The following is a 23,579-nucleotide window of genomic DNA, read 5'->3' as shown; positions in this document are numbered from 1 at the left end:
TTGAAGACCTGCCTGCTCTCTCATAGCTGGGAAAAGCACAAATGTGTTTTGAAAGTAGATCTGTGCAGAGAATGGATAAATAAATTAGTAAAACAAGTTTAAACTTGAGCTACACCAGTTGGGGTATTTTTAAACACAATATATATTGTTTGTTGTTGTGCGTATACACACATGTGATAAAAGCACAGAAGAAAAGTGTTTGTGAACACCAATTACAGCAGAACCATCACCTGCTGACAGAGGAGAGGAGGAGGGCATGGACTAAAGTGGTTTTTTCTTAAAAAAAAAAAAGAATTGTGGCAAATGTGATAAAACTTCATCTGTTTATCTTCATACATACATAGGAGGCTGTTATCTTATTTTCCTTACTCTTCCATATATTTGAAAAAGAATTTTTAAAACATAACAAAAAAAGTCAACCTGAGAAAATACTAAATTAGGTCATCTTTGAAATAAGCCAGGGCCTCAATCACTGATTTGCCTGACCAGAGAGATTTCAGGTCCCAAAAAGCTCCTCAAACAACATTAACACATTGAAAATAAAAGAAAGTACATGAAACCTTCCATAAGCACATCTAAGATTTTATATAAAGGGCTGAGTGGATTCTACTATATAACAAAACCACTTACAGCTCTGGTTCTCAACCCTAGTTGCACATTATAATCTCCCGGGATAGCTTTAAAAAATACTAATGTCCAGGTCCTATTCAAGAACCATCACAGAATCAGAAGGTGGGTGTGTGAACACACATCATGCATACACACACACACACACACGTGTGTGGGTGTTAGAAAGGACAGTATCAGTATTCTGATACCGTGGACGGTATCTTCAATATTGTGTAGAATGTATTTGCAGCTGCTTCAAGACAAAAACACCTGTTGCTAAACTATTACCTGTAAAGACCAACTGATCAGCTACCACTGCTCTACATGAAGAGGCTCTCAGAATGACATAATGAAGACTGTGCAGAATCAACTACTTTACTCTATTTATTATGATTATTAACTAATAATGTTCATTATAGACAACAACATGGAAGGTGATCTTTCCAGTGCTTGTAGAAAAATACAAACAAATGACTCCACTGAAAGTTCACTTCATCTTTTATTAACCATTTGCTACATGCCAGACACAGTGCTGGGTGCTAAGATACCAAGAAGAATGTGCCATAGACCCTGCCCTTGTGGAGCAGGTGGGTAAGTGGACAAAACTGTATGTAGTAATGACTGCCAGGACAGAAGACCTGGACATGGTACACATAAGAGGAGGGGCACAGAGAAGCCCCCAGTTAGTGAAACCTGAGGCTGCACAGGGGGCTTCCGCTAGGCGGGAAAGTTTTTGGTTAATTCTGAAAGTGACTGGTCACTGGGTAGGCAGGTGAAGAAAGAGTGAGGGAAAAGGGATCACACAACAGAAACAGCATGTGAGACCAACAGAGCACAGACCCAAGACAGCATCATATTTAATACAATTGGAAGCAATCTAATAGAGAAGAATTAGGGTTACATAGTCAGTTTACCCTTGGGCAGATTATTCATCCCTGTACTCATTCAATTAATACTGTGAATGCCTCACAGGAGGTGTTCCAGGGATACTTGAAGGAAATGACTAGATCAGAAAACCATCTAAACATGAGGTTTCTGTTGCAGAGTTGGCCTAGGTAGTAACTTCCTCCCTGACCCTAAATTATCAGCCTCAATTGCTCTCCCTCCCAAGAGCTCCTGTGGCTGGAATGACTGACCCAGAGTTATGGTCTGAGCCAGGCAGGCTGTAGAGGTAGGAAGCACAGAGCAATGTCACCATGGCCCAACCCAGAGCTAATCTGACCTTCAAAGGAAGAGAAACCAAACAATGAGACGACTTTATCACACAGGTCAGTGTCCTTAAACTATTATACTTAGCTTACTTGAGAATTTTTCTCGTTTTTTTGGTTACCATCTAAAGATGGTAAATTTTGCCAGTCTTGGGGGTTTTGTTTTAATGTCTGTGTGTGCTCAGTCATGTCCGACGCTTGGTGGCCCCAAGGACTGTAGCTCGCCAGGCTCCTCTGTCCGTGGAATTTTCCAGGCAAGAATACTGGATTGGGTCGCCATTTCCTATGTCAGGGGATTTTCCCAACCCAGGACTGAACCTGCATTTCTTGTGTCTCCTGCATTGGCAGGTGGATTCGTTACCACTCGCACCACCTCAGAAACCCTCGGTTTTAACAGTGATAGCTAATTTTTTGATCCCACTCCACAATTACTCCAATTGACCAATCAAGAATGGGTCATTGCCAGGTAAGGAGAAGTCATTAAAGACCCTTTAATTCATCCTTAAAATCTGAATTTCACTTTCCAACACAGGCTAATCCACTGCATATAAAATCTAACCTTAAAAGAACCTGCTGAAAGGCAAGAAACTGGTAAGGGGAACCTGCAGCTGGGTGCATTTGATGAATGGGTACATTTTAACCTTTTAGGTGGAATACAATTTTTTTCAACACTTATAATTATGGCTGCAACCTGGCTACTCTTTTCTTTAATAGGTTGCAACCTAATTACCCAATATTTTCAACACATAATTAGGGTAGCTTCCTACATACCCTTTTAATTGTTAATAGGAAGCAATTCTACCTACACTGAGAAGAAAAGATGGTATCTGAGGGTGCTTGTATAAGCAGATTTAACAAAGAACTCTTCTTCCTCCATTTCAAATGTTCTTGTTCCTAATATTTTAGCTGTTCATTCATCTGTACCCAGTGATTCTCCAAATACTAGAATTATTGAGAAGACTATAAAAACACGGATAGCCTAAGTTTACCCAAGCCAAGTGAATAAAAACAACCCTGGGTAAGGCTCATGAACTGATAATCTTAAAAAGATCTCCAGTTGATTCTAACATGCAACCAGATTTAAAACCCTGTATTTTAGCAGATTAGAGGCATAGAGTCCTTGGAACTTAGGGCTCTTAGCATCTAAAGCCCCATACAAAATGAGAATTCCTCATACAACATCCCTGACAGAACATCACCTGACCGCTCCTTAAAGCCATCCTAAAAGCAGCCCTGGCAGCCTCCCCACGCGGCCTGCTCCGTGGCTGGAGAGGGCTTGCTGCTGCTGAGCTGAGTGCGCAGGTTCGGTCCCATCCTTTGGGTCTCTGCTCTCTGAAGTGGTCCAGACCGGGACCACTCCTGGACCAGAACAATGCCAACCAAGCCAGTGGTTGGCCACTTGTATTCATCTTTGAAGCCTTAACACTTAATAAGACAGGGATTGGCACACAAGCTGTGCTAGTAAATGTGACATAATTAGAAAAAATGTGTGTGTGTAAAAGATGGTCACCATTACTACTTGTGCTAATCATTCGTCCATTTGCATACTTCTTCAGGGCATGTCATTTATAGATATCACTGTTCCATGCATCAGGTCCATAGGAATGAGTGGAACACATTCTCCTAAGTTAAAGAATTCATAATCGGATGGAAGAAAGTTTTCTAAACAATCAGGTATCAGTCTCTCACTTAATTCTCACAGCAAAGTGCTGTTTCATTATTCCAAGTCTTTCAGAGATGAAACCAAGTCACGCGGAGGTTAAGTGATTCACTCAAGGTATCACAGCTCAGCAGTAGCAGGGTTAAGATCTGAAACTGTCTGACTCCAATTTCAGAATGTCTCAGAGTGCCCCAGTGTCTACAGCCACCATTTAAGAAAGGTGCTACTACAGCAGTGTCCACTACTAAGGATTTCTTAACACAGCCCAAAGCATGCTGTGGTGCCTATGCTGGTAACAGCCAACTGAAAATGCAGAGAGCCACACTCCTTGAGATGCAGCATGCAATTTCCAATGCACCATAGTCTCCACCACTCCCAAATGTATGCCACCCGTTGAAAGGATAAACATCAGTTGAAATTTATCTCTGCACATGCGCTGTTATTTTTCTCAAATTTGGCCCACTTTACTCACTTCCATTACCTACCTGACTTCTGGGGTTGCAACTTCCGTGCTAGCACTATTGGCTAAAGTATCCCAAAAGGGCACATACTCATCCATGAAAATTTTCTGATGGCAGGTGCAGGTGGCATTTAAACATTTGAAACAGCTCATTATAGTACTCAAGAGTGTCTGTTAGAACAACATCATTCAATGGGAACATCTTTGGTCTGACTATTGAAAACAGAGAACATTTGTTTCCAGCTTCTGTGTGATATATGGTTCTACCTATCTTATTCTATTTCCTTTAAATTAACTTGACTCATCCACTCAAATGAACGTGGTGGTGAAATACATATGCACAAGCAACTGCAGACTGCTTCCTTGGAAAGGCCCAGACCACTTACCTGTTTCAAGGCTACTCACTCTGAGCTAACATCAAACTTTCTGCTGCTGCTCTTGTGCCCTAGGGAGCAGAGTCTCTTCCTAATCCACCTAACCCTAATGTCACCCCTCTCCTACTAACTGCTGTCCAAGCTCTTAACCTCTGGGGACATGATCTCTGGTCTCCATGCTCCACTCGTGAATCTCACTCATGGCGATAACAGACACCTGGGGTCACGCTCCCCCTGGGCCCCAGCCAGTCTCCCACTACCACAAAAAGAGACAGAAACGGTCCTACCTTCATGATTGACTGGCAAAGGACGAAACTGCTTATCCAAAACAACCAGAGAACATGTGGCATCAAACCCAAGCCCTCGAATTTGGTGTAAATTGACCCCTTGTACAACTTTCTGTTTTAAAAACAAATAAACGAAAACATGAATTACAAAACAGGCTTCTAAAAGACTTACAACAGTTATGACTAGAAGGAAATGAATAAAGTACTTACAACAAAACACAGATAAAAACTCAATATCACTAAAATATCAGAATATTCTATACATTAATTTTGAAAAAGACAACCAATCTAATTGGAAATTAAGCAAAGGACATGAGAAGTCACTTCATAAAAGAAACAAAGAGTATATAAAGAGTATATAAAACAATTCCTAACTCCACTAAAATTAAATAAATGCAAATAAAAATACTCCACTCTTCATCTTGTTTATTGGCAAAAATCTAAGAATTAAAAATATATAGTATTAATAGTGGCAAGATAGGGAGAAGTGGGCCTTCTTTACATTCTAACAATGTGATAATTTAGTACAGATTCTGAAGAATATAGTATAGTGTTTATTAAAATTAAAAACATATATAACTTTTGACCCAGAAATCCACTTCTAGGAAACTATCTTAATGAATTATTAGCATAAGTAAGTAAAATATTATATAAACCAAGGTTAACTGTTTATGAATATAAAAATCAGTAAAAACTACTTTATTAAATAAACCTATAAAATAGAATTTTCTACACCATTAAAAAAAAGTAGAGAAGCATATTCTGGGTTTGGTAGTATGAAGAAGTTGGCAAATCTGCTTAGCAAAATAAAAGCATAAAACGGGACAAAATCATCAAAAACAACTATTTGAGTGGAATAAAACTTAACCAAAGTCACATAAGAAACTGAGAAGTAATCTTTCTTGAAAAATAAAACTGTACCTAAAACATTTCCACAAAACATATACAAAAAAACCCCACACTTTTAGACTTTATCTTATACCATACATAAACATTAACTCTAAAATGTATCATATCCCCAAATGTTAAGAATTAAGACTATAACACTTACAGAGAAAACCTTTATGACATGGGCTAGACAAAGATTTATTAAAAAGCAAGACTCATAAAAGAAAAAAATAATAAATTTGACTTCATTAAAATTTTTAAATTTTGCTCTTTAAAAGAAACAACAAGATAGTGAAAAGATAAACTAAATACTAGAAGAAAATATTTGCAATTCATACATCTGATAATAGACATATGTGAAATATATAAAGAACACTTATAACTCAATAACAAGAAGATAAACAATGCAGCTATTTCATGAAGTGCAATAAAATTTATCACACAATCCAGCAGTTTCACTCCTTGGTATCCAAGCAGGAAAAATAAAAACTTATGTCAACATAAAGACTTGTATGTGAATATTCACAGCAGCAATATTCAAAATACCCTAAAACTGGGAACAAATCAAATATTCATCATGGTTTAACCAAATGGTGAAACCAAGTATGGTATATCCATACAATGATATGTGTAACCACATGAATTAACCTTAAAAACATTATTCTAAGTGAAAAAAGTCAGACACAAAAGAAGATATGTTGCATGATTCCATTTATGTAAACTTTCTAGAAAAGAATAACTATAAAGACAGAAAAAATTATCTATCTAGGGCTGAGGACTGACTACAAACAGGCATAAGGGAACTTTGGGGGTTTAACAGAAACATTGTGGGCTTCCCTGATAGCTCAGTTGGTAAAGAATCTGCCTGCAATGCAGGAGACCCTGGTTCAATTCCTGGATTGGGAAGATCTGCTGGAGAAGGAATAGGCCACCCACACCAGTATTCTTGGGCTTCCCTTGTGGCTCAGCTGGTAAAGAATGTGCCTTCAATGTGGGAGACCTGGGTTTGATCTCTGGGTTGGGAAGAACCCCTGGAGAAGGTTCAGCTACCCACTCCAGTATTCTGGCCTGGAGAATTCCATGGACTGTACAGTCCATGGGGTAGCAAAGAGATGGACACAACTGAGCGACTTTCACTTAGAAAGAAATGTTCTAAAGTTTAATTATGGTGATGATTATACAAAGGTATAAATTTAATAAAATCATTGAATTATACATTTAAATTGATGCTTTTATGGTATGTAAATTATACCTGAAGCTGTTAAATATTTTTGAAAAAACTGAGCTATAAAATGCAAAAAATGGAAATATACCCATGGTACATTAACAAGGTAAAAAAAAGAAAAAGCATATACAACTGTTACTAATGGGTGCCTCTGAGAGCAGAAACGACAGCTGGAGGAGATGGGAGATTTTTCACTTTGTCATGTAATTTTTTAAGTTGTAGAATAACACATTTATTAATTCTATTTTTTTTATTTTTGTTTCCACAGTTTCCTTTTGTGAAAAAGCACAAGTGATTATATTCATTAACATTTTCTGGAAACTTAAAACAGATAATAATCTTTTAAACCCCACAAAAATCAATTCAAAAGTGTCCATCATCATTAAAAAAGTAAAAAAACAAAATTAAAAATAAATTTAAAGAGATAAACTGTACAATTCTTCTTTTCCCCTGTTATAGAATGCCAGACTTGTCATTTAGGACTCTATTTCTTACTTTGAATGTGTTCCTCAAATAAGAGCTACACACAACTATTACATATTTTCAACAAGGAAAAGAATTAATTTTTTTTCAAATACTAACAACAAATAATAAAATGTCATCACGTATTGAGCACTTACTGTGTGCCAGGTACTCTACAAGCATCACCTTACTGAATCCTTACAAAGCCTACTGAGGGAACATTTAGTATTTTCATTTCATAAAAAGAGTAAGTAGAAGACTAGGGAAAGAAGGGAAGAGCAAGCACATCCCAGAGACCGAGAACTTGAACTTAATCCTGTTTCAGAACCCATCAATGGCTATGTTCTTCCTACTCCACCACACTGCCTGCCTGCCCAAGAGACTTATCCTGCAGACAGGGCATGTGTCCTCAGAAGAACACTGCCAGTGAACCCCCCTGTGACTCCAGGCAATGTCTTTGCTCCACAATACCAGGTAAACGCCCTGTAAATCTTTACTACATTGATCCATCTAGAGTTAGAACAGCCTGTTCAGTTCAGTCACTCAGTCATGTCCGACTCTTTGCGACCCCATGAACCGCAGCATGCCAGGCCTCCCTGTCCATCACCAACTCCCAGAGTCCACCCAAACCCATGTCCACTGAGTCAGTGATGCCATCCAACCATCTCATCCTCTGTCGTCCCCTTCTCCCCCTGCCCCCAATCCCTCCCAGCATCAGGGTCTTTTCAAATGAGTCAGCTCTTCGCATCAGGTGGCCAAAGTGTTGGAGTTTCAGCTTCAACATCAGTCCTACCAATGAAGAGCATGCTGCTGCTGCTGCTAAGTCACTTCAGTCGTGTCCAACTCTGTGTGACCCCAAAGATGGCAGCCCACCAGGCTCCCCAGTCCCTGGGATTCTCCAGGCAAGAACACTGGAGTGGGTTGCCATTGCCTTCTCCACTGCATGAAAGTGAAAAGTGAAAGTGAAGTCGCTCAGTCGTGTCTGACTCCTAGCGACCCCATGGACTGCAGCCCACCAGGCTTCTCTGGCCATGGGATTTGCCAGGCAAGAGTACTGGAGTGGGTTGCCATTGAAGAGCATGAGGAACATATAAATTCATGACAAAGAGCTACAAAGACCTGGTTTCAAATCCTAGCTCTGTCACTCTGGCTACATGATTCAATGCAGGTTACACAATTTCAGTCCTTCCAGTCACCTTGTCTTGCTGGATCATGTCTCTGCAGCATTTATAAGCATGGCCAACTCTGTCTGGAATGTCCTTCCAAGTTGGCTTGGAAATCTCTAGGTAGTGGCTAATATCAATGGTGTTGGGTGCAGACTATCTGAGCTTGAAACCTGGCTCCACCACTGATTAGTCTTGTGACTTTAGGAAGCCAAAAAAAACAGCTCCCTTGGTTATGCAAAGCTACTACTTAGACTATATCTCCTATTGATGTTAGGAGAACTCAGCAAAATAAGGTGTGATTAGCCCAACATCAGTGCACAAGAAGTAGCTGCCATTATGAGTGAATTAATTGCATCCAGTCTTTGAACTCATGGAGCCTCAATCTGTCAATGCATAAACCAGCCCTAACTTCTACCTGCCATGCAGCCCTATTGATCTCTGTGCCCAGAGAGCACATGCCTGACTTAGGCAAGCCCATCCCACACAGGCCTACAAAAGGTCTCTAGTCAAGAGAGGAAGTAGGAGAGAACAGGTAGAAAATGCAAAAAAACTCAATACAAAAAGGCAGCTCTGCGGGAGAAAGGAGTATACACTATGGTTATCAAAAGCACCAGCTTCTGGTCCCAACACCCAGTTCAGGTAATCTTGCACTAATATCATCACCTTTACGAGCCTCAGGCTCCTGACAGAGAGACAGGTAAGGATCAAAAGTGTCAATTAGTTTGAAAGTGCTTTGGAACCGATCAACCTTTGTAGGAAACGTGGAGGATGGAAAAATCCACTTGATGCTTCATTAATTGTGTTTATGGAATCTTATGTATGAAGTATAGCATGCTCTCTGTGTAATGTAATCACATATAAAAACCACAGGATGAACAATTGAAAGATTAAACTCGAATCCTCCTAAGAATTGTGGTGAAGGTGACCTTCCAATAGAAGCAAAAAAAATATTCTCTTCAATCTATTTTATGAATCCCCTCTGAAGACCTACAGAGTTCTATATTCTAATTATGGCTTTTCAGCAACAAAGGTTCAGCGTCTCCATCTCTAAAAGGGAAACCTATCACAAAGAACTGGAGAAAAAACTGTGACATGCATTTAAACCTGATTTGGTTAGGCAGCCACTGTCATTTGCCCAGCCTTATATGGAAATACCTTATGATCATGCTTATCATGATTGAGACCCCCTACCACAACTCCTCCACCTCACCCCCAGCTAAACCATCTCAGAGAGACGGCTGTCAGAGTCACACTACCCAGAAGGCCCCCGGGACTTTGACCTGCTGACCTGAGGATTCTTTTTTATACTCTCATTAATGGAAGAAGAAAGCAGGCTAGTAAACTCACCCCAGCAACTTGGCATCAAGGGAATTTCCTCAGCTAGAGAGAAAGCACATTGCTCTGCTAAAGAATTTCCAGAGAAGGAGATTTCTGCAACTTCATTCTGTAACCTGGTCCATGTCTCGCAACTGTCAACTCGTAGCTATGGGGCAGCAAACAAATATTTGGGGAAGGGATTGTGCATCGCTTTGTTCTGACTGTGGGAACCAGTTCAATACTGCATGTGTTTTAAATCAGTAGGCTCTGCCATATTGGGTGGGGAGACAGCGTTCCTCAGAAATCTTCCAAACTGAGAACTGGAGGGTCAGAGGCATACCTGGTTTTATCTTTAGCTCTATCTGAATCAACGGTCAAGGCCTGGGGCCTCACGGAATTCAGCTTCCAACAGAGTTCCATGTGGCTGGTACTGTATTATTTTAAATCTTGATTTGAATGCCTTTGTCAGCTTTGGGGGTGTGCATGAGGTTATGAAATCCCTAGTTCCCTTAGGCCCATCAGTCCCCATTGCCTGCACAATTCAATTACTCATTCATTCAATTAGTTAGCAAATATTCAATACCATCAAGCCCCTTCTAAGGTCATGCTATGCACTCTTCCAGGTATTTGGGAAGCAAGGGAAAGGAAAAAAAAATTTTTTAATTCCTTACCCTTTTGGAGGTTACACTGTAAGGACAGACAACAGCCATAAACTGAAAAAATTAAATAGTGTATATACAGCATACTAGAAAGTGATGTCACGGGAATCAGGAATGTCAGGGAAGGCAGACAGTTGCCAAAAAGGTGAGATTTGAGGAAACACTCGAAGGACCTGAGAAGCTGACCTTGTAGAAACAAGCTGACCTTGTTTCTATAGGCTGTAGAAACCTGTGCAAAAAAAAGTGTTTCCAATAAGTGAATTTTGACCTACACTTCATTTTAACTAAAGGTAAATGGTGACATGTGGCTCAGTTTAGTCGCTCAGTTGTGTCTGACTCTTTGTGACCCCATGGACTGCAGCACACCAGGATTCCCTGTCCATCACCAACTCCCGGAGTCTACCCAAACTCATGTCCATTGAGTTGGTGATGCCCTCCAACCATCTCATCCTCTGTCATCCCCTTCTCTGCCTGCCCTCAATTTTTCCCAGCATCAGGGTGTTTTCAAATGAGTCAGCTCTTCCCATCAGCTGGCCAAAGTATTGGAATTTCAGCCTCAGCATCAGTCCTTCCAATGAACACCCAGGATTGGTCTCCTTTAGAATGGACTGGTTGGATCTCCTTGCAGTCCAAGGGGCTCTCAAGAGTCTTCTCCAACACCACACTTCAAAAGCATCAATTCTTTGGCACTCAGCTTTCTTTACAGTCCAACTCTCACATCCATACATGACTACTGGAAAAACCATAGCCTTGACTAGACGGACCTTTGTTGTCAAAGTAATGGCACTGGAACGGCGGGATTACTGGAGTGCCATGGCACCCACCCAAGATGGACGGGTCATGGTGAAGAGTTCTGACAAAATGTGGTCCACTGGAGAAGGGAATGGCAAACCACTTTGGTATTCTTTCCCTGAGAACCCCGTGAACAGTATGAAAAGACATGTGGCTAGTGACTGCCATATTGGACCTTATGGATCTAAGGATGTATGGGAGTGAAATCTGTTGGCTGAAGGCAGGAAGAGTGTACAGGAAGAAGAGAGAATATGTGTGAAAGAGAGGAAGCACTGCATGTGTGAAGACAGGACAGAAGGAAAATGCAGGTGGAAGGCAGAGCTGAAAGGAGGATCATGAGATAAACCAGAAGAGCAGGCTAAAACCAAACCATGCGAGGCCTGGAGGGCATGTTATGAATTCTTTCTGAAGAGTAGTTTGAGGCTATAGAAGAGTTGTCAGGTTAGCATTATCATTCCTGCTCAAGAAGGAGAACAATCATAGAGGGGAAGGACATTTTAGGAGGAGGTTACATTCCAGCGCTGATCTAAACAAAAGATGAAGGTATCGGGTGTTGGAGACGGAGGGAATCCAGAGATATGACCTGACTTCAGGCTTATCACCCACTTCCTGGGTGACTTAGGAAAAGTCACTTCACTCTCTGGATCCCAGCTGTTCTTTTCAACTATAATATGGAAGAAACAATCCCTCCCCTACCCACCTCCTATGACAATCAAGTGGATAGGAACATGCTTTGCAAACCACACAGTTCTATGAATGGTAGGAGGGTGACATCATTGCACCCTCAGTCCCACATGTATGACTCCTCCTTCTGCTCTCTCTCTCTAGAAGTATATATTACTCATACAGCTGGTACAATTTAGGGGGTAAAAAAAATGGTACTTTGTTGACTTTGTGGATATTTTTTCCCCATGCAACTGAACTATTTCATCCTTAGAGGCAGAGAACTTGTTGTAGCCCCCTCTCCCATACATACTCCAGTTCTTAGCAAACAGCATAGCACATAGTCTGCTGCTGCTGCTGCTAAGTCGCTTCAGTCGTGTCCAACTCTGTGCGACCCCACAGACGGCAGCCCACCAGGCTCTGCCATCCCTGGGATTCTCCAGGCAAGAACACTGGAGTGAGTTGCCATTTCCTTCTCCAATGCATGAAAGTGAAAAGTGAAAGTGAAGTCGCTCAGTTGTGTCCGACTCTTAGCGATCCCATGGACTGCAGCCCACCAAGCTCCTCCGTCCATGGGATTTTCCAGGCAAGAGTACTGGAGTGGGGTGCCATTGCCTTCTCCGATAGCACACAGTAGTGCTCAATAAATATTTGCAGAATAAATGACACCTCCAGCTTATCATCTTCTTCCTAATGGAATCTGTTACTATACACTAAACTTGCAATGTTCTTGCCTTGTTGAGGGGATTAATATTTGTGGCTCCAAAAGAAATGTTTAGTCACTAAGTTATGTTTGACTCTTTGGTGAGCCTATGGACTGTAGCCTGCCAAGCTCCTCTGTCCATGGGATTTTCCAGGCAAGAATACTGGAGTAGGTTGCCATTTCCTCCTTCAGAGGACCTTCCCGACCCAGGGATGGAATTCATATCTCCTGCACTGGCAGGTGGATTCTTTACCACTGAGCCCCTGGGAAGCCCCCCAAAAGGAACATAAGCCATTAAAATCAGCGATGACACAGAACTCAAGACATGGAAGCAACCTAAATGTCCATCAACAGAGAAATGAATAAAGAAGATGTGGTTCATATATACGATGGAATATTAGTTAAAAAAATTTGCCCCAATAAAAATGGACCTAGAGATTGTCTTACTAAGTGAACTAAGCCAGGCAGAAAAGGACAAAAGATTCCACGTATATTATTGCTTATACATGGAATCTTAAAAAAAAGATGCAAATGTACTTAGATACAAAATAGAAATAGCCCTATAAACACAGAAAACAAACTTATGGTTACCAAAAGAAAAAGTGAGGGAGGGATAAATTAGGGGTTTGGGATTAATATATACACACTACTTCCCCGGTGGCTCAGACAGTAAAGAGTTGGCCTGTAATGTGGGAGACTTGGGTTTGATCCCTGGGTCGGGAAGATCCCCTGGAGAAGGGAATAGCGACACACTCCAGTATTCTTGCCTGGAAAATCCCATGGACAGAGGAGCCTGGTGGGCTACAGTCCATGGGGTCACAAAGAGCTAGACACAACTCAGTGACTTCACTTTCACTATATATAAAATAACAAACAAGGACCTACACTATAGCACAGGAAACTATACTCAATAATTTTGTACTAACCAATAAGGGGAAAGAGTCTGAAAAAGAACATATGTGTGTGTGTGTGTGTGTATATATATAACTGAATTGCTTTGCTGTACATGTGAAACTAACATAACATTATAAACCAACTATACTTCAATTTTTTAAAAAAGATTTTTTGTGTAGATAACAAGGAGTGATTGGTATAAAGTGTTCAGCATGATACCTGGAACAGAATTAGTGCCCAAGAAATGTTAGTTGCCATCATCATTACTATTACTGCTAATATTACTATTAATTATTAATGATTACTGTTATTATTACTATTACTAATAATAGTGGTAACTATTATTACTGTTGCTGCTGTTGTTGTTTTTATTAATTTGACTACAGGAAAACCATCTTAGGGAATGTGAGCGACTTAGAGAAAAGGAAACAATACAACGGCTCTCAAGCCCTTGAGCTCCTTAAGTTTTTGAGAACAAGACAGGTCAGGGTGTATTTTATGTCACCCTTTGCCCCAGACCATTGCTTCTCAAAATCTCACATAGAAAGAACCCTAACCAGAAAAGGAGTGAATATTCCCCATGAGGTACCTCCCTTACTGACTCTGACTTCTCAACATTCTATCTTAAAAATTCATTCTCCTCCATAATCTACTCATTTTTGTTACTGTTATCAGTGCAATTGCCATAGGAATCACAGTGCTTACTCATTTCCAGGCACTGTTATGACATTTTGTATGCATTAACTCATTTAATCCTCACAGCGACCCAATGCAGATAGGTACAGTCATCATTCCCATTTTACAGATGATGAAACTCAAGCAAGAAACCGAAAGTAATTTTTTCAAGATGACAAGCTAATAAATGTTGGAACTGGGATGTCAATCCAGGCAGTCCAGCTCTAGAATCTGTGCTCTCTGGTGTGTTACTTCTCCAATATAAACACGCTTCCCTCCTTCAACCCCACAGCGATGAGCTATGAGCAGACGTGTCATGCTTATCCCACGGCTTCTGACACATGGCCACGTGGCCATGCCCCTTGTGAGAAGAAGGGCCTAAGACCAATAGTGTTATCCAGGTTTACTCTAGAAGCACAGCCTCAAGAAGGACAATGCCCAGAGCACTCACATGGCTGAAGGGGCTCAAAGAGATAATGTGGTGGCTGCCACTGCAAGATGATTAAAAATCCAACATTAAACCAAGCTGTACTTAGAGCAGACCTGTTTTAAAGTAGCTTTTCATCAGGGGATTATATTTTCTTCTTGACAATTTCCTTAATGGCAAGAAAGACTCTATGTTGGAAGGACAAAGGAGACCCAAGGGCAAAGAGTAGAGGATTCTCACCAAGGCAAGGGCTGGGAGGGGGAGGGAGGAAGAAAGTTAAACAGGCAGAAGAAAAGGCACGCCTCCCTTTTATTCCTATATCATGCTCCAGTGCTGCCCACCCCCAGCCTCCTCTCCCTGCCTTCTTCTCTGGGGGGACTAACAGCAGCCCTGAGCTCATGAAAGTTTAAACAGACTGATCAATACGGACAGAATGGTGAATTGTCCATCTGCAAATTACCAAGCCCATCATGAATATTTAAGGAACTAAACCAGAAACAGGGAGAAGACAGAATCCAGGTCTTTATTTTTCCCTCTGGAAAAATAAAAAGACAAAAACATCTCTGTCGTTCCTGATTACTGGGATATAAAACCAGTCAAGCGAAACTAAAAGGGAACAATTCTCATCCAGCATCACTTTTTTCCAAGTCAGCAAGCTGACTGCAAATAAAGGCCCCTCAAGAAAAATGCCTACCTGCTACAACTCAGAGATGCACTGGTCTTGCTCGACTTTCTTCCTTTCTCAGAGCCCACCTTGCCTTTGCATATGTTGCTCCCTCTGAACAAGAGAGGTTCCCCTCACTTGTCCACTTGGAAGGCAGGACAGTCCAGTGACTCAGGGTGCAGCACTGGAATCAGACTGCTTAGGTTCCAGCCCTGCCTTTCCTACTTATTAACTGCATGAGCATGGGGAAGTTATCTAATCTTTCTGTGCCTCTGTTTCTGCCTCAATGAAATGAGGGTGTTAATAGCACTGCCTCTATACAGCCATTGCAAGGATTCTCCTCTATGATGCAGGTTAACCTATTTTACACAGAACTGGGCACACCTGAAGGCACCGTAGAGGTGAGCTCTGGTGATCAGTGACGTCTTCACATCCAGTCACACCCAACCAAATCCTCTGACTGCATGCTCCGAGTCCTCCACCGTCTACCCTGAGCCCCTCTGGCTTGGCCCCATCCTCAGCTCCAGCCACAGTCACTTTGTTCCCACACCTGTCATGTCATATCCCTGCTGACTGTTGGTCTCTGTCACAGACTCTGAGCTCCCAAAAGGCAAAGCCAGTGTCTAAAGTTACCCATACGTTGTCCCTGGTACCAGATGGACACACAAGAGACACTCAGTGGAGGGGCGGGGGGAAGGAAGCATGTGCAAGGATAGAATGCCAGAGTCAGGGCCATACCTTTGAGACAACGCAGCATGCGGCCCAGATGTCCTCGGACGACTGCTCATGGTGGTTGAACTGAGGCTCCCATTGATTGATGGGCTGGTCTGCAAAAGCCAAGAGGGTGCCCCTCTGGTCCACAAGGGCTGCTCGGACACTGCCGGTCCCCACATCCACGCCCACATAGTAGCTCCTGGGTTCATTTCCACCGGGCATTGTTATCCCTCCACCTGTGGGGTCAAAGGCCAAACCACGTGAAGACCAAGCGGGTCTGCAAAGTCGAGCACAGGAACATCTTGAAAGTGGAAATGAAGGGGCACAGCTGACGAACTGGATGATTATTCATTAATCCAAGAAAGATGCTCATTGCTGCCAGTGTGCGAGCAGGCACTGAGGTAGGTGGTGGGTGAACAGGCAGACGTGGCCTCAGACATGGAGTTTCTGTTCTCTGGAGGGAGTCAGATGATGAGCATTTACAAGCTTCACCATTATTCAACCAAAATCATGATATCGGATGAAAAGTGCAATGAAGAAAAACAAAAGGTTGTAGAACTGAGAATCTGGAAGCAACAGGTACACATTTTCTCCTCAATGAATTTGAATCAAAAGGGCAATGGCCATGGTGCTAAAAAGGAACTCACCTACCTGGTCAGCCATTCATTGAAAAAACTATCTACTGAGCACCTATCACGTGCCAATAAGCACTCTAAACAGTACATGAGTAAGTGAGTGAAGTCACTCAGTCGTGTCTGACTCTTTGCGACCCCATGGACTGCAGTCTACCAGGCTCCTCCATCCATGGGATCTTCCAGGCAAGAGTACTGCAGTGGGTTGCCATTTCCTTCTCCAGGGAATCTTCCTGACCCAGGGATCGAACCTGGGTCACCCGCATTGTAGGCAGATGCTTTACCATCTGAGCTACCAGGGAAGTCATAGAGGCCCTCTACTCACTGTGATGCTACAAGGTGAGATTGTTTTTATTCCAGTTTTATTAAAGTATAATTGACATACAGAACTATTGTTCAAGGTACACAGCATAAAGCTTACATACCTTAAGAAATGATTATCACAATACATCTAGTAAAAATCTATCATCTCATACAGATTGAAAAGCAAAGAAACAGAAAAATATTTGTGTCATGAGGTCTCGTAGGATCTACTCTCTTAACAACTTTCATATACAAATACAGCAGGGTTAATTATATTTATCACATTGTACATTATATTCCTAGTATTCATTTATCACTGGAAGTTTTGTACCTTTTGCCTACTTTCATCCAATTCCCCCCTCACCCTGACGGTGAGTGTCTATTTTATAGGTGATTAAGATGAGACTCCAAGGAATATATAAATTTTCTCTTAATGCTAGGTCCATACACTTATGAACAGTAAATGGAAGTTGGAATAATCATGCACATTATACTGACAGGCAAAAAGGTTTCGGAAATGAAGAGATGAGGCAGCACGACTGCAGAGCAGCCTGAACCCACAATCCCACACCTGTACATTCTCTTTTCCTTGGTAACAGCTCACAGCACAGATTCAGAGAAGAGGCAAATACACTGCAGGCCGTGTCGTGAACTGACTGGGACTGGGAAGGAGCCTCGAGGGAGACAGGATCAGGAATTTGTTAGACAATCTGTTTTCTTTACAGACGCCTTGCGAGTTACAAGGAAACCTGACCAGCGAACACTCCAGGAATTCCTTGGCCTTCACTGCTGCTCTGGGTCCCTTTGCTCAGATTAGCCCCTAGGACGCAGACATCTCACAGAGGCTTTCATTTTCCAGACTGGTGTTTTAAAGAATAAGAACAAGCCCCCAAGATATTTATGCTGGAGAACGTGCTACAGTCCCCTAGGTGAGCTCAGGGTAGCCTCAGCGCCCAGGGTCTAATTTCAACCACAGCAGTGTTCTGTATTCTTTCACTTCAAAGAGGTAATATTTCCTCGGCAAGATCATACTTGGGGATTCAAAAACGAAGTCAGCCAGCAGGTGTTCCGTTAAGGTTTCCTGGGTATTTATCCCAGTTAAAAATGGCTTCGTTAAACATGATGGTTTCTGACTTGCTCACAATGATCCCCCAACAGCATGTGGCCCCTATGGTTCATGAGCAGCTGGAGAGGCGAAGGTGGAAGCTGGAGTACGAACAAGGGCTATCCTCCTCTGAGCTTCAGAGAACAACTCCAAGGCTCCGGCCTAACTGCTTTCTCATCTCCTCGCCCACACGATCAGCGGCACCAGTTTTCAAAACATGCATTCCTTCAAACACCCAAAAGGGATATTTTTTCTTCAAGCCATTACTCGAAGGAAACTGAAAACTGAAATAGATCAAAGCACAGCAGCGCTGTGTCAAGCAAAGATCATCCTTGCCTGGCCCTCGACCCTCCCCCAACAGTGACTCTGCTGAGTTCTTCCTAAGGACTTAAAACCATTGGCTGAGGCCCTCGGCACAGCATCCCAGGCCCTCCAGGATCTGCCCTCTGCCTCCTATCCAGCCACATCTACTACAGTCCTGCCTGTTCTCACATCAGGCTTCAGACACATTGAACCCTCACAGGTTCCCAGGTGCACCACACCACTACAGGACTGTCTCCACTTCATGCTTCTCTTTCCTTCCAACTTCCTTTCTCTCTTCTGTGCATCAGTTCAGTTCAGTCGCTCAGTCATGTCTGAATCTTTGCAACCCCATGGACTGCAGCATGCCAGGCCTCCCTGTCCATCACCAACTCACGGGGTTTACTCAGACTCATGTCCATGGAGTCGGTGATACCATCCAACCATCTCATCCTCTGTCATCCCCTTCTCCTCCTGCCTTCAATCTTTCCCATGATCAGAGTCTTTTCCGATGAGTCAGGTGGCCAAAGTATTGGAGCTTCAGCTTCAGCATCAGTCCTTCCAATGAATATTCAGGACTGATTTCCTCTAGGATGGACTGGTTGGATCTCCTTGCAGTCCAAGGGACTCTCAAGAGTCTTCTCCAACACCACAGTTCAAAAGCATCAATTCTTCAGCGCTCAGCTCTTTTTATAGTCCAACTCTCACATCCATACATGACTACTGTAAAAATCACAGCTTTGACTAGAAGGGCCGTTGTTGGCATCTCTGCTTTTTAATATGCTGCCTACTGACTTTCACGTTAAGATCTTGCTCAACCAACACTTTTTTCTTAATTTGTTTGGCTGTTCTGTGGCACATAGGATCTTTGCTGCCATGTGTGGGATCTTCACTGAGGCATGTAGGATATAGTTCCCAGACCAGAGATTGGACCTGGGTTCCTTCCCCTGGAAGCACAGAGTCTTAATCACTGCACCACCAGAGAATCCCAACCATCACCTCTTGCCTCTCTCCATGCCCCAGCGCCACCAGAGTACTGTGTCCCTTCTTTCTTTTAAACTTTTTAAAAATCACTCTGACCGAATTTTTGGCTTCTGTGTTCACCTCCCTCACTGGCCTGAACCTGAAGAAAGGAACTGATTGATTTCTATATCCTCAGCTCCTACAAGTGCCTGTATCCCCAAACACTGTCTGGTACATAATAGTTCTAACTAAGTTCTTATGGAATGAACACCTAAATCAGTGAATCAACAAAAAAAAATAAGGATGAACAGGTTCATGCTTTAATGCTTTAATAGTTCAGATTCCTAGGTTTGGATTTATCTGCACTAGTGTTTTGCCTTGATTCTAATATCTGTATGCTTCATTCATCCAATTAATAAATATTTACTGGATGCTTACAACCACATTTTATTAATTCTAAGGTACTCATTTCTTTTCACATTTAGCTTCTCTGAAATCAGTGACTTAAAAACCAATGGCAACTGGGAACATCTTTCTTAGTGATATATGAAATAATGAGGCATGTTGCAATCAGTGACTGATATTAGAAGAAATGCAGATTGTGCCAGGCATCAGACACCCTGCTAGGAACTGAGGATACAGTGAAGGGCAAAACAGGGCAGTGCCATGGCTTATATCTTCCTAGATTTCTTTATCTGCCGAGGAAGAAGACTGACGAGGCTGGCCGCTCCACCGCCCCCAAATGACCACAGGCCTCCACTTGCTGAACTCAGGACTGCCTCTCTTAGCGTCCCACTGTCACCACTTGGAAGGACCCAAGGACGCTGCCCTCCAACACTGATCCTGGCAAGTCAACAACTCTGTCCTTGACTAGAGCTTTTCAAAACTATTCTAAACACTGCAGGGAGAAACAAGGGGAAAGAAATAGGAAATGAAGAGTCCATGCAAACATTCTGGCTTACACAGACCTGGCCAGCCACCCAAGCTTCTCTCTACTCCTACCAGAGCCAGTGACAAAAGAGGCCCCCAGGGGGCTGGCCCAGCTCCTCAGGCCTGGTTCCTTCACTTGCGACTGTCTTCTTCTGCATGGAATATCTCATCTCACCACCCACCAGACATCCTGATTCAGTCCAGTAAAATCCAAAGAGGCAAATTTCCACTCTGTAGCTGACTCAGGGCTTACCCTGGCTCTGGGTTTTGGACCTATTTCTTGGCTAAAGAGGAAAGAGCCCATCCTTCCGGAGAACCCTCCCCCTCCACTCTGACTTGTATGCAGACTGGAGCTTTGCCATTAGAGAGTTAACTCCAGGGCTGCCTGGACCACAGCGGTACCCCTAGTGCCAGCCCAGTGTCTGGCACATGGCACAAACTCACCATGTCCCTGAGACTCAGAGCAAACTCTTAAAACCCACCTTCAGGTAAAATTTACTGTGTACCTGATGCTTTACTAAGCAGCTTGCTTACATTTTTAAATCCACTTTTTGTCCTGATATCAACCCTTGAAGAGAATTACTAGGACCATTCCCATTTTACTGATGAGGGAAAACAAGTCCTAGGCTAGTCAAGTAACTTGCTCACGTACGTTATATAAATACCAAGTGATAGAGGTGAGAGCAGTCTCGATCCCTCTGCTACCAAATCCCTAACCGTTCTTGGAATGCCATGCTAACAGGTTCATGCGTGCTAAGTTGCTTCGGTCGTGTCTGGCTCTGCGACCCCATGGATTGTATGTAGCCCATCAGGCTCCTCTGTCCATAGGGACTCTCCAGGTGAGAATACTAGAGTGGGTTGCCGTGCCCTCCTCCAGGAGATCTTCCCAACTCAGGGATAGAACCCACCTCTCTTATGTCTCCTGCACTGGCAGGTGGGTTCTTTACCACCAGTGCCACCTAGGAAGCCCCATGCTGCAGGATACCCTCCACGTAGTTAACGCACGTTTGCCAAGGACTCTGCCTACTCTGTACCCTGTTCTTGTTGTTTAGTCACTAAGTTGTGTCTGACTCTTTTGTGACCCTGTGAGATGCAGCCCACCAGGCTCCTCTGTTCATGACAAGAATACTGGAGTGGATTTCCTTCTCCGGGGGATCTTCCTGACCTAGGGCTCAAAGCCATGTGCCTACTCTGTCTACAACTGGTTTACTCAGAACTCAGGCTGCCCACCTTCAGAGACTGGCCCTTCCCCAATACCAGGTGGCCTCTCTCTGGTAAAACTATCCATTTCTAGACTGTATGACTGAGATATCAGTCCAAAAGAGAGTCAAACCCATGGGAACAAGGGCATCATACCTTCTCTGCGTTGTTCACACACACACACCCCAGTTCATGTTTTTGTAAGAAATAGATCCTAATTAAATATTTCAGGTTCACTACGTTTCCTATTACTATAGTTTTAAGTGATCTCTTTATGATTGTTTCCACACCTGGATCTTGAGAAGTTCAAGCTCTAGGGCAGCTTCCCTGAAACTTGACCCTGTGAGTTATAAAAACTCTGCCAGAGGATTTTCTGCACTCAGATTCCTAGTCTCCCCTCTGTGCCCTTTGTTCCTGGGTCATAAGTACTCTCTGATGTGTCCTAGACTCCAAACTACATTCCAGTTCCTCTTGGCCTCAGAGAATAAAGTAACTGCAAAATGGAAAACATTATTCCCTTTTATAATTTGCTTTAAAAAAAAAAAAAGGATTAGGATCCTCCTGCATGCTTGGCATTTTTACACCTTTGTTCATCTCTTCCAACTGAAATGCATTCAAGCTGGGGAACCTACCACCATTTTATACCTTGTTGGGATAGGAAAATTTGCCCCAAGTCACACAAAGAGTAAACAGCAGCAGCATCTGCATTTGAACCCTGGCCTCTTAAGGCAACTTTAGGGCTCTTTCCAACCTAAAAGTGAAAACCGAATCCTTCAACAACAGTGCCAACAACAAAGGCAGCAACAACTGGCACTTATTAGGCTCTGCTCTGCAAATCATCCACCTGATTCTGTGATTTCACTTGTAACAATCCCGTGAGGTTGCCACTGTGAGCTCATTTCCCAGTTAGAGAGACTGAGGTTCTCAGCAATAAAGCAGTTTAAGGTCACAGAGCACAACACCAAAGGAGCTGGGTTTTGTCCAGGTCACAATGGTGTGGCTTTAAACCCCAACAGATGAATGCTGAGAGTCAGAAAGTTGATCCCACTTCATTCATTTGAGGCAGAGATAAATTCTCTAAAAAGAAAGACAACTAATAAGGAATATGGGGTATCCGACTCTCTGTGACCTCATGGGCTGTAGCCCACCAGGCTGCTTTGTCTATGGCAATAATCCAGGCAAGAATACTGGAATGGGTTGGCATGGCCTCCTCCAGGGGATCTTCTCAACCCAGGTATCGAACCCAGGTCTTCTGCATTACAGGCAGATTCTTTACCATCTGAGCCACCAGGGAAGCCCATTAAAAAAGAAACACAACTAACAGGGAATATGGGGTGGCTGGTCAGACAAGAGAATTAAGAGCATAGACTGTGGAAGCCAAGAGAAAGAAAAGCTACAGGGAGAAATTCAAGCTGGCTGCACACATGTCCCAGGCCTTACCTAACTTCTCAGTCTACAAGAGGCTCCAAAGGGCAGAACAGCTTCCCAGCCAATTGCCAGCATTGACTGAACTGGTTTTTAGCCTCTGTTCATGATCAAAAGACCGCTCTTATGATAAATATTTATATGGTGCATTAAACAATAGCCTGTACAAATATTATTAGAAATGTGCCACAGGAAACCACAGGCTTCACAGCTGATTCCTCAACAAACGTGAAAGCTGCTCAAAGGCAGTGTGAGAAAAGGAGACAGAGTCAGGGACATGGAGGCTGTTCTCTGCATAACTGTCCCAAAAATTCTCAAAAGGGGTCATGCTACACATAATCGTGCTGAAAACCACTCTTTGGGGTTGTCTCTTATATTTATTTGCTTCCTTCTTTTCCCCTAAATGACTAAAGAGCAGAACACTAGTCCCTAAGACTGCAACCCTCCAGAGTGGATAAGCTTACCTGCAGTTCTACTTCTTAGTGGGCCACTCCTCCAGGACAAACTTGAGGACAGTGGCTACAGATACAGTGTCCCAGGGACCTGGGAGTGAGCTTAATATCCTCTCTTGACTTTGATCTTTGGTCTTGGCTGGGAGTTCAAGTACACAAGTCACACACACATTTTTTTTTTTAGTTATAATATAATCAGGGGGTTGGGAGATTTGGGAAGAAAAAGATAAGCAATGAGTATGCTGCTCCACTTCAGTCTCCTTAACAGAAAGAATTAAATACCACTTAAAGCAATTCTCCCATGCTCTAAAATGGAGAGAAAATTTGGCAGGGGAAGGAAAGAGCTAATCTGGCAATAATACCTGGTTCTCCATCGGCTTTACCAAAAATATACATGGGAGAACAAGTACAGCTTCTTGACA

At 42.8% G+C, this 23,579-nt stretch overlaps 1 protein-coding gene across 25 annotated transcripts in view; it reads right to left on the bottom strand.

The window, feature by feature from the left end:
• Nucleotides 1–23,579, bottom strand: part of FGGY (FGGY carbohydrate kinase domain containing) — a 532,748-nt gene that overhangs the window by 489,548 nt on the left and 19,621 nt on the right. For 18 of the 25 annotated variants that reach the window (XR_015160120.1, XM_086390249.1, XM_086390248.1 and 15 more), the window contains exons 2-3: nt 15,872–16,083; nt 4,599–4,710 (exon numbers count right to left, since the gene is read on the bottom strand). Coding sequence is in view for 20 of the 25 variants with exons in the window: in XM_086390231.1 (XP_086246357.1) it covers nt 4,599–4,710; nt 15,872–16,069 (310 nt within the window). In the remaining 5 variants the exon portion in view is untranslated. Of the gene's footprint in view, nt 1–4,598; nt 4,711–15,871; nt 16,084–23,169; nt 23,298–23,579 lie in introns of those variants that run through there. The other 7 variants (XM_086390250.1, XM_086390244.1, XM_086390246.1 and 4 more) reach the window with 2 other exon arrangements.

Source organism: Bos grunniens, chromosome 3, assembly GCF_055505025.1.
Source record: "Bos grunniens cultivar Pamir isolate PY7600 chromosome 3, Bosgru_T2T1.0, whole genome shotgun sequence".
NCBI classification, from domain to species: Eukaryota; Metazoa; Chordata; class Mammalia; order Artiodactyla; family Bovidae; genus Bos; species Bos grunniens.
This window is presented reverse-complemented; position numbering and strand designations above follow the sequence as displayed.